General features: G+C 35.9%; 2 protein-coding genes across 4 annotated transcripts in view; both read left to right on the top strand.

Annotated features, from left to right (window-relative positions):
- rttn (rotatin) overlaps nucleotides 1-1,959 on the top strand; it is a 60,603-nt gene extending 58,644 nt beyond the window's left edge. For both annotated transcript variants that reach the window (XM_084103407.1, XM_084103406.1), the window contains exons 47-49: nucleotides 964-1,067; nucleotides 1,525-1,594; nucleotides 1,741-1,959. In XM_084103407.1, coding sequence (XP_083959533.1) covers nucleotides 964-1,067; nucleotides 1,525-1,594; nucleotides 1,741-1,823 — 257 coding nt within the window. In that variant the 3' untranslated portion in view covers nucleotides 1,824-1,959. The remainder of the gene's footprint in view (nucleotides 1-963; nucleotides 1,068-1,524; nucleotides 1,595-1,740) is intronic.
- Nucleotides 1,960-2,257: 298 nt separating this feature from the next.
- On the top strand, nucleotides 2,258-12,198 carry cd226 (CD226 molecule). 2 transcript variants are annotated; one of them, XM_084103408.1, is made up of 6 exons: nucleotides 2,258-2,462; nucleotides 3,696-4,022; nucleotides 5,665-6,021; nucleotides 9,618-9,714; nucleotides 10,265-10,319; nucleotides 10,937-12,198. In XM_084103408.1, the coding sequence occupies exons 1-6, from the start codon at nucleotides 2,396-2,398 to the stop codon at nucleotides 11,066-11,068; spliced, it is 1,035 nt and encodes a 344-aa protein (XP_083959534.1). In that variant the 5' UTR covers nucleotides 2,258-2,395; the 3' UTR covers nucleotides 11,069-12,198. The 2 variants fall into 2 exon arrangements, with proteins under 2 accessions (XP_083959534.1, XP_083959535.1); XM_084103409.1 differs by having other exon boundaries at nucleotides 11,666-12,039.
- Nucleotides 12,199-12,274: the final 76 nt, after the last annotated feature.

Raw genomic sequence — 12,274 nt, 5'->3', positions numbered from 1 at the left:
AAAGAAATTTGGCGGAAATGTTGATGTAATGTGTAAAACTATATTCACTCCATTGCGGCTGTTGTGACACATCTGTACTTCAGTGTTGATGTGTTTGTGTATGTGTTGCCATAAGTGTTAGTGTGCTGGAGTCTATGTCACGGACAAAAAATTTAATTTAAAAAAATAATAATTTTCTTTTTTATTATTATTTATAAAATATTTTGTTCACTAACATATATATATATATATATATATATATATATATATATATATATATATATATATATATATATATATATATATATATATATATATATTATTTGAGGTTTTGTTTTATTCTGTGTGGAGGCAGTCATCCGTGAGGGGCTGCCGTCTTTACTTTCATTTTGTATTTATTTATTAAAGTCTTTAAATGTTCGCCGGTTCCCGCCTCCTCCTTCCCATAACAACGAACTACGTTACACTACATTAGTAGTATTTTTCGTTATTGGTTTAACAAATGTTGTTAACAAATTAAACCTTATTGTAAAGTGTTACCAAAATAGGATTTTTTTTTGGTTTGTGACAGATTCCAGCCTGTTAAGATGTGTTTAACACTCCCTGTGTAAAAGTGATCCACCACACACAAACACTTACGGCAACACATACACACACAAACACTGAAGTACAGATGTGTCACAACAGCCGCAATGGAGTCATAATAGTTTAACACATTGCACCGTTTCTGCCCAATTCCTTTTTATAGAAAGCGAAGGAAATGAGATGATTGACTTGACATGATGTGAATGTACTCATAAAACAGTGTGAAACTGTGCAAATCCACACTACCAATAATGTCATTTTTATTACTTTTTACAATTAAACATTGATACATGTATGCACAGTATGTATGTACAATATGGTGTGTGTGTGTTTATGTTTGTGTGTGTGTGTTATATTTACATTTACATATACATATATTTAAACTTCTTTTTATTTCAGATAAAGCTGTTGAGCTATTAGTCTCTTGTTTGAGCAGTAGCTCATCAGATATACGTACCATAGGAGCTTCAGCACTTTGGGCTTTATTGCACAACAATCAGAAGGTAATGTAATTTATTCAGTGGCATTCACTTGTTATATAATGCTTTTTACAAACAGTTAAAGGGATAGTTCACCCAAAAATGAAAATGTTGGCATCATTTACCCACCCTCATATCGTTCCAAACCCGTTTCGTTCATCTTTGGAACACAAATGAAGATCTTTTTAATGAAATCTGAGAGCTTTCTGGCCCTCCATTGACAGCCTATGCAACTACCACTTTTAAGCCACAGAAACAACATGACAGAATTTTCACTTTTGGGTGAACTGTCCCTTCAGTGAATTATTGGGAAAAATATGAAATAGTTGTACTAGACTCAAGCAACAGTTCTTTGGCAGCGGGATGTGAAATAAGGCACTATTCATGATAATTTTTATAAACACAAATTACTTGCGAGTCTCACACTTGGAGATCCGTCTCACCTTTTATCTTCCCATCCTGCATGTCTCCTCTTGCAAAGGCAAAGGCCACTTTGAAGTGTCCTTCCATCAGACTGAAAGTTGAAGAGGCATACGTGTCCGCCAGGAAAGGTGCGAATATATTCAGTTTGATCATAGGAGAGCCTCTCGTTTTTACTCTTCAGATGGTACTACAGCAGTAGATACATCAGGATTGGATCTTTTTTCTGTGAATGTGTGGTAATTGTGTGTCTGTTTGTTTGTTTTTGTTCATGTAGAAGAAGAGCACAGAAGTGACAAACCCCTGAACATCTATCTTCTGAAGTGCCTGAGAAATCTCACACACATCTTCAACTCTTAAGTGCCTCACTGGTGATGGAGGTCATTGAAGTCACCTAATAATGTGAATGTATATTTATGTTTTGGTACATACTATGAAACAGTTTTTGTATATTTTTGTTTTGTAGAAAATCAATAAATGAACTGGTTTTACAGTAGACGCCTCTCCATTTTCCAGCTGTCAGATTGGTATGACTGGATGATGAAATCTCTTTAATTATCACATGTCGGTAAAGGACTAGTACACCCGAAGTTTATCATTTCACCATTTTTGGGTGTACTATCCTGTTATGGATGAATCACGTATGGTCATTATTTTTGTTTTACTTTTATTTTGATGTATTCATATCATAGGGGAATTCAGAGATTGGTTTCCTATCCGCTCTTTCAGTTTTGGTAGAACAAAAAAAAAAACTGTGTGTGGGCTAGAATTGTGGCCATTGTATTTTGGTGAACTTTTTAACACCTCCTCTGTGACAGTGTTTAACCGCTGGTTGAGGAGGTGATTGCAGACACTTGCAGCTGAACACAGATAGTGCCTGTGGTCGCCTCAGTCCTGTCAATGCTGTATTCATTCTGTCTCAGAGGAGCAAGATGGTGGCAGTACAAAAGGATTACTGGTACTTCTTGGTACTCATGATGGCGCTCTGTTTTCTGAAAGGTAATGTAGTTTTTTTAGCAAAGGTAGGAACTTTTGGCTGTAGTTAAATGATTTGTTATAAGCAATTGTTTGTGCCTTATTGGTAATTTATATCTATATTTAAGGACGCGTAAGCATGAATGGCTGTTCACTTGCATTATAAACAGTGTTCCTGTTTACGTACGAGTTGAATTGACTGTTTATTGATGATGAATATAAATTTAAAAACTATTGAAGGAAACGGCTGCAGTAACTGATTTTGCTTAGTTTAAAAAGGAGGATATGTGGTTACATAAAAAGTAACTTTCATTTGTACTTGTGGTTGTTGCTTACATTGTATTTTGTACCCTTGTAAAACTAAACGAACTATAACAGTTTAATAAACTTAAATCTTAAGATGGTCTGCTGCAATTTCACCAAAAAACTGGAGAAAGAAGTGAAAACCAGCAACAGTTGTTGGTTGGATAACTAGGAGAACATTGTATTTGGGCACATGCCTTTATTTAGGTATAATATATATATATATATATATATATATATATATATATATATATATATAAATATAAATTTATACAAATCTGAAAAAAAAAATCATTGTAATTGATGTAATATTTATATTTAATAATATAAGTGTCTACTGTCACCTTTGAAATATTTAATGTGTCCTTGTAGAATGTTGCAGAAAATTCTCTCTATATATATTTTTTTATAATCTTAAAGTCAGTTTCCGCAAAAATATTAACAGCACTGTTTTCAACACTGATAATAATAAGAAATTTCTTTAGCAGCAAATCAGCATATTAGACTTCTGAAAGATCATGTGACACTGAAGACTGGAGTAATGTTGCTGAAAACTTAGCTGTGCCATTTTAATATATATTTAAATTAATAATATTTCACAATATCAATGTTTTACTGTATCTTTGATCAAATAAATGAGGCCAGGGTGAGATTTTTTTTTTGTGTGTGTGCGCACATTGCAACACACATTCTTGCCAACCTCAAACTTTTGTATGGTAGTATATTTCATTGGCTTCTTTGCAAAATCTCTAACAAATTAGTTTTGAAATCTAGCATAACAAAAAACAATGTGTAATTATGTATCTTTTAGTTGGTTTTGTATTCCAAATATACAATAGCTTTATTGACATTGGTGTAAGTAATACAATAATCCTATTTAATATTCCCCCTTTTGTGTCTTTTTAAAAAAAAAATCTGTGTCTGCCTTCCCACACTTCCGCAATGATCTTCTAGGCTCTGTTCAGATGAAAGCCTCAGAGTCAACAGTCATACTGCAGGAGGGAATGATATTGGACTGCCTGTGTCCGTGGACTGGCCAGCTCACTATGGTCTCTTGGACTAAAAAGTCTCTTTCACAACCTGTAGCTGTTTATCATCCTCAGTATGGCACCAACTTCGAATCATCTTTTGACGGTAGAGTGGAGTTTCTGAAAACCACCCAGATGGATGGCAGCATTTCCATAAGTAACGTCACCGAGGATGACATCGGCCAGTATCATTGCTCTCTGCAGACATATCCTCAGGGTTCATGGACAAAAGACACATTTGTCAAAAAAGCAGGTGATTGAAAACATTTCACTTTTGCCATCTTCAGCATTACAGATGAAAACACATGAGCTAATTAGTGGTCAACCAATATATACCGCCAAGGCTGATATTTAAAAAAAAATTAAATTACGAGACGACAAATTTTTCTGTTTGGCCGATAAATGTCAAAAAATACTTTTATTTTAACAGTGCCATGAACGCAGCACCCATTCTCCGCCTTCATTCGTTTTGTTTAACAGTTCTATCTAGAATATTCGGCATGAGAAGCAAGTTGCGATAGTCTTTTCTTTCCTATTGTAACGTATTTCCGAGTGAAACGGCTACTCGAACAAGAAACATGTAGGGTGGGATTTGATTTTGTCCATCAGGAATTTGTTGGATTGCTTGGTTTGCTATTGCTGTGATGTCATGTGATTGACAGGTTGCCCCGCCCTCGTGCCAGTAAACGCATCATCAGAGAAGAGATGTCATTGTTTGAGAGAGGGGAAGTTGTTTTGATTTAAAGATTACGAGGGCACATGCATTAAAACAATTATGTGCACAGATAAATCATTTATAGTAAATACTGCAATATTCCATAAAAAAACCCCTGAAATTGTTCATTTTGATTTCATGGTAACTTTAAAGAAATCAAATGGTATATTATTAAGTATATTATTATTATTCTATTATCAGTAATAAAACAAAAAACAAATGCTACAATACTTTCTCGCATAACATCGCCATTCAGAAAATATGCATGTATATCATCTAAACAAGTCTTAGAATATGTAATAAACATTTAGTTCCACGAACCCCAATCTTTGGTGAATCCAAATAGGATTACAGAATTAAGACGTTCTGTAAAACATATAAATCTGTTAATTTTACAGATCTACTTTTTATCACTTTTTTGCATAAGGATATATATTTTCTGATTTCTAATATGTTAAATAAATGTAAATACATTTTTATTGCAGCAATTGTTATCCATGTATTATTTACTGTCTTTAAATGAAATAGCGTGATATCATATATAGCCAACCGGTTTTAAATCGACCATCCTGCTCTCTAAAGCCCCTTTCACACAGAGATTCCGGAAAATACACGGATAAAGTGACCCGGGATTTGACCCAGGTTCGTTTGATTTTGTTATTTGTTATTGAATTTTGACCCCCTGCCAAATTATTACCCCCCTTGTTGAAGTCAGCACCTGATTGCCTAACCCCTCCCCCACAACTAATCCTAAACCTACCAATGCTGGGGGGGTAATAATTTGGCGGGGGTCGAAATTCGGCACAACACCGGGATTATCGCGCTGTGTGAAAGGGGCTGATATCGGCCCTCGAAAAAATCCATACTGGTCGAGCACTAAATTCAATAGGTATAACCCTGATATTCTGTTTTTGCGATAGATCTGTATATTTCTATGGCATTGCTGTAGTATGTACTGTAGCTGGTTTAGTGGATTGTAATGTTTGAAGAGAATGTCAAAAGTCAGTAAACCAGGAAGATTTGAAAATTAGCGGTTCATTCATAAATCCGTAAAATCTTAACTTCATGCTGTGGAAATACAAACCGGAAAACAGAACACAACGAGTGCAGTGCCGAAAAGGGGCGGGGCTACATAATGTCTTATGATCTCGAATAACATGTCTCTTACTTTTTTTTCTAGCAATCACCACCACCATCTCTATTCAACCGGACACTAAGTTGGTGGTGGCAGAGAACGACAACCTGACCATTAAATGTGACCTTGTCCACAACGGTGAGGTTTTACAAGTAAGCATAGAGAAACTGAACGCTGAGGAGGGCAGTAGCAATATTATAGCAACGTGTCAGATGCTGAGCGAAGGAGTGGAGCTGAATGAGTTCGACAGTAGAGGACGAGTGAACTGCAGTGATGCTATGGAGGTCAGTCTACACCTCACCAACATCATTAAAGAAGACGGAGGACTGTACCGCTGCAACTTCAGCACAGAGGCCGGTGTGCAGTCCACCACAGTCCTGCTGACCACTCTACCTGCTCAAGGTAGGACAAGGATGGGACGGCTTTAAAATCTTTCTTACCGCACCTTTTTGTCCACACTGCGTCCTTTTGAGAGGATGACCAGTACCAGTCAAAGGTTATTCATGTGTCCAAACTTTTGAATGGTAGTGTTTGTAAGTAAAAACCCTATCATGCAATCATTTTCTGTTAAAAAAAAGATGATAATTATTTTTAAAAATAATAAAACAGATCTCAAGCATTTTGACTGAAAGCCCCCCATTGTCCACTAAAACAATAAAAAACAAAATAATTATAATTAAAACGTTTGGCGCTGAATTGATATAAGATATATCTTAATATTTAGCTTAGTTGTCGATTATTTTAATGCTTGTTTTGTTATTTGTAACATTAAACTTATCTTGAGGCCCCCTAGTGGGCCCTGGCCCTTTGTTTGAGAACCACTACCATACTAAAATGTATGAATTTTTACAGACAAAAATTGTTTAAACCCTTAAACGCATAACTCAGGTCTTTTAACGACCTGGGATGTCATTAATTACCCTCCCCCTCATTCATTTTTTAAAGTTAGACATCAAAATTCGTAGTATTCCCTAAATCTATTGATTATAAACATAATTTCTGCAGACATTAAACAAAATAACAAGAATCATCTGCAGAATTTATTACTGCAGAGCAAGTACTGAACGCAATCAAATATTAGTGTCACTGTCACTTGATGGTAGGATCTGGTGAAGAAGCTGTCAGCGATCAAAATATTGATTTTGAAGATGTTGAAAATCATAGTTTTGATAATATGATTGAGATTGTGAATATGAGCCAGATGCTGAATTTACCTGGAAATGAGCTTTAACAATGACAGTGATGATGGTAAAAAGCATCTGCTCTAATTGAACTCCAAAAGGTAACGAAATTTTAAACTAAAATTGAGTTCCAAAAGGTAACGAAATATGCTTTATTTTATTCCTTTGTCATTGTTAATACAATATCAGGAGAGTTTTGTACTATTACAGTATTTAGAGAGCCATCTGTGTTAGATATAGATCCGGGTCGCTAAAGTCCAGAATATGTAATAATGCTTGGCGAAACATTCATGCATTTAAGGGTTAGCACAAAATATGAAACTGACTGTCCTAAACCAAAATTTTGAGTAATCCATCAAGTTTTTGTGAATTAAATTTTATTCACAACATTTTTGACCAAATGATTAAAAATCCCATAGGAAATGCATATCATTTTGACCCCCTTTGCGAAGACTTAAGGTACGGTCATTAGCAAAATTTCTGTAAATTTGAGGGCAGTGTCACCAGCACCTGATTTGGTAGCACCACACTGCACGTGTAATATTACATGTTTTGTCTCTTGGAAATGCACATTTAGCTTGAGTTGACAATAGCAGTAGCTTGAGTTGAGACGCAAATTTATTTTCATTAAAGGCACAATAATAGCCTGGATGCCAGCCGAACTTAGCCCCGTCCGGAAGTTCGCTCTGGACTTGATTCGTTGTGGAGCAACTATGCTCGAACCAGAGCTGTTCGGACCAATCAAATTGTCATGGCGGGCTTTATACGATGATGAACAGATGATCAACAGTAACGTAATCATCCACGTCACCAAATTCGTTTACAACAAAGTTGGCTGCCGCTGGAGAATTGAGATGTATGGAAGGCCAAAAGGTGTGAAACTGTCGTGTAAACACGTAATTACGTGTTAACACGCAATTTACGTGTTAACACGTCATTACGTATCAACGCGTTTTGGCCCTTTTGGCCTTCCATAGAGATGTGTAGATTCCGTCATCGTGTCTGTTATTGAAGATATTGACGACAGCGCATTAATTTTAAAAGAGGAACAGAGAATCACGATCAAGGCATTTGTCGATCGGAAAGATGAATGAAGAACATACGCCACTTACTCCGTTGCTCTGATTGGTTGTAGGTCTATCCAATTGAGTGCAGAGGCATTTTCTTTCCTGGTTCGGTTGAAACATGCCCGTCAGGCTAACAATATGTAAGTTTTTTTGGATTAAAATATCCAAAAACCACTAGAGCGATGTTATATATTTTGATGAATTTTGTACTTACATGATCTCAAATGTTTCCAATAATTTTTAAATCCAGAGAAATCAGCAATTTTAACCAGTCTAACGTCCTGTGTCATTGCGTTGCCTGTCAATTATGTCATATCCCCGCTACCCTTGATTTCCGGTTTTACTTCCATAGAAACCATGAAAACACCAAAGATGCTTTAATATATTATTTGTTTTATTTGACATGCGAGCAACTGTTTGGATACCTTTATCAACAGAAAACGAATCATCGTTATATAGCTCAACACGGTTTACCGCGAGTAACGTGTTTGTACCATGCTGCCTCAGAGACAACACTATTTTGACAAGTGGCTAACCTAACAAAATCAGAAAGATCTTTATTTGTAGTAACAGAAATACAGCATTTTCTCCACCATACAATATATTTTAAAAGTAATTGCATGACATTTAGCAACACAAGTCGTCCAGCTTTTATTAATATATTCTAATATTGATCTAGCACTGCAATGTGCTGCTAGTGTCTCAAACCAGTTACTGAGCGAACGCACAGTTAACTTTCAAAACACCCAAATGTAGCTTTAGTATGATTGTTTTCACCAAGTAAAATTATACAGACAAATTCATATTAAAATATGAGCCGAGAAAAAAAACAAAAAACACTTTGATGTATTTTAAACAGGCCTATATATATTCTTGGAGAAGACTACTAACAACTATCATGAACATATCAAATACGTTTTGATTAAAAATTATTCTTAGAAATATTAACAAATCAGCATTATAACTTTGCAGAGCTATGGTCTATAACCTAATAATCCATCCTCACGTTCATCGCATATATTGGCCTAATTCATTTGAAGACAAGCTGAAATATGTGCTTATACATGGTGCTGGTTAATGTTTGGAGCACTAGAGTATACTGTATATGAAATATGTCCATAAAAGCTTGAAACACGCTTGCTCCAGTCCGGATATGAACTGTGATCCACGTTGCGAGTGTTAAACTTATCGCGCCGTTCCGCGCAGAAACATCTCTCTTGCGCGCTCTGCGTGTTCTTACATATTAAATATTGTTACAGTCGTATTCTCCATGTGTTGGTACTCAAATTTAAGCTTTAACGGCATCATAGGAAAATGCCAACAACACTTTTGTGTTACAGTCCTGAGGAAACAAACACTACACGTGTGTCCGAACTTGAACAGAAAGTGTGAACGAACAGCGCTAAAACAGTATTTTGTGACTTTTGAATTGATGTAATGTGATCTCAAGCATAATACAGCACAATGATTGGATTAAAAAGTTCATTGTCATGAATAAATGCGTACTCTCCAGCCAGAGCAGCCAATCACCACTTTGAATTAACGCATAGGCCTATATCTCACTTTTCGTGACGTTGGTTAAACTTTGCTTTTCAAACCTGAATGAAATGGCTAAAAAAAAACAAAAAAACCCCTATTTTCCCATAATGAGTGCTATTGTTGTTTTCATTGACGTGCAACCTATCAGTTAACATTTAAAAAAATGTCTTTCAGGATTCAGTGACCCTTTAAAATTTGTCTCTCATTTCAGATTTGAAGGGTCTTCATCACATGCTGTATGTGTATATTGGAGGAGGGCTGGTTGGTTTCGCTCTTCTGATGATTTTATTAGTGACGTGGCTGAACAGGTAAGTCATCTTACTTTATTAATCATAAAGATGTTTGTTTTTTTCACTTCAGGTTCAATCCACCTCGTGAGGATTTGCTTTAGAGAGTGATAAACACAGCCAAAAGCATAATTTCTTATTTTTTATATGGAAGTAATTAGAGGTAACATAAATAAATAGGAAGTATGAACCGATTCATTGCTGGTATAATAGCGCAGACTTGTGTTCTGTGCATGTTGTGACTGAATTAAGACTGAAGGTTGAAGAACAATGCATTTCCCATAGCTTTCATTAAGTATGAAGATAAAAGCGTCTGGTTTGTGAAGAGGTCTCTCAGACAACTGGCTGTGAAATCCCGTCCCCTCCTCGCCTTCACCATATGTCCAGCACACTTGCTGCCAGCCTCACGAAGTTTTATACTGAGTGCGCAGTTTGTTATTTTGCAGTGAAGCGAGCTTATCTCCATACGGCAGTGTTTGCTTTGCTGCTCCTTAATGAAATGATTAAGTGGCCTTTTATGTCTGTCATCTAGAGTTAAACCATAACTTGATTTCTAAACTGGTTTTCACAGGATGAAAAGGAAGAGGGAGGACTACAGAATCAAACTGCACCCTGCCAAAAGACAGGTAAATATGTCAATCAGTTTTGCTCCGCACAGCTGACCATGTGTTGCTGCTGCGTGAATCTCACGGAGAAATGTCCACGATCATATTTCACTCCAAACGTTCAAAAATTATGATTTTGTATATATATATATATATATAAAAACTAAAACTATTACAAATATTTTTTGTTCATATATTTAAATTTTAGTTAACAATAGCAAAACTTAAGTATGACCTGGACATATTATAGTATATTATACAGTATATTATACAGTATATAAACATACGGCTGTTCATGGGACATTTTTCATTGTTGGGATCAGCACATCATGCCTCAATGTCCACTGTAAAAACACAAGGCAAAGCAAAGATAGCAATTCTTATACTCATATCAGTATCCAATCTCTCCTGAATCCATTTTCACTTGACAAAACATAGTTCTGAGAAAATCTGGACTTTATATTTTCTATTAAATTGTTTATAATATTGAATTGAAAAGTGGTGTCATGTTAAACGTGTCTTTGCTTAGCTGCCGCATTCTCCTTAACTACTGAAAAACCCTTAACACAGATGTTTTGCAGTAGTACTAATGCTTCTTTTATTCATAACTCAAACTGAATGTTTTCTTTCTGTGGCAGCGTAACCCATATGATCATGGCTGTGTCTATGACAGGATGAAAAAGGGGACCAAAAGTGAGGCGAGAGATAAAGAAATCTATGTTAACTTTCAGATAGTGAGGGCTCATAAAAAACAAAAACAAAAGAGATGAGATACCACCACTCAGTAGTTCAAACTGATAAATCGGCATCTACGTGGAAGAACTAGCTTTGGCTGAAGAGCAGAAATCATAAAACACAAACCAAACATCAGTGCCAAGAAATGCTTTCGCACCTGAATACTAATGGATGGATCAGAGGGGAAATTCCTAATAATGCAGAAGATTAATGGAGCCGTGCGTATAATTTGTCATTTGATGAACCACTTACCACCATCATCATCATCATCGTCATCTTCATCAGTGCATTAACCATTCAAACCTGGCCCAGACCCCACATTTCATGGCATTTCATTGCATAATGGTGCTGGATGTTTGCTGCTCATGTGCACATTGTGGAAAAATGTCCTCTCTTCTCCTCGGTGAAGACTGTTTGACAGGTAATCTGCTTAAGAAGCTTTCTGGACTGTATCAAAGCCAGATTTAAGCTGAGCACGGTCACTCTGAACAGACACCGAAGCAACGCTTTAGCTTGAGTGACTCTAATTATCAAATGATCGGATCTCAGAGAGCTTCTGAGTGGATGAATCTTCTCAGAATCACATCCTTGTCTCGTGTCTCAGTTTGAGCTCGAATGCTTTCTCTCTGCAGAAATGGACGTACCAGCCTCACGAATGAAAACGAGGATACGAAGGCTTCATTACTCGTAGGTCGAACTGACAATGCTCAGCTTACAGGCGGAATATGATTTGCATTGTGAGGAATAATGACTTTAAATGATTCGGATCATTCAAGAGTTCAGATATGGTGTTTGAGCACAGGGCACTTAACATGTACAGGAATAAAATGAATCACATTTCGATGCTTCTATTCTATCCTTGATCTCTCAAAGCAATCTGTATTTGATTACGAATCAAAAATTAGGCTCGGTACTCTGAAAAGACGTGGGATTTGGCTTCATGAGACTGTATTATGCCTGAATGATGGTGTTCTTTAAGACTTATAATATAAAGATATTAACATTTAATGTAGACTTTTTGCTTTTCTTATATCAAGTATGAAGGGAAAGATCACATCTACATTTCTAAAGTTTGGGGTTAGTAAGATTTCTTTTATTTTAAAAGCAAGGAGACAGTAAATATTGCCATTTCAAATAAATGCTGTTCTTTAGAACTTTATTCATCTAAAAAAAAAAAAAAAAAAATCACTTTTTTCAATATTGATAAGAAATGTTTTGATTTCTGAAGGATAATGTGACAC

This window comes from Abramis brama (genome assembly GCF_963993115.1).
Source record: "Abramis brama genome assembly, chromosome: 24".
NCBI classification, from domain to species: Eukaryota; Metazoa; Chordata; class Actinopteri; order Cypriniformes; family Leuciscidae; genus Abramis; species Abramis brama.
The sequence above is the reverse complement of the archived record's forward strand: the minus strand, read 5'-3'. Positions and strand labels throughout refer to the sequence as shown.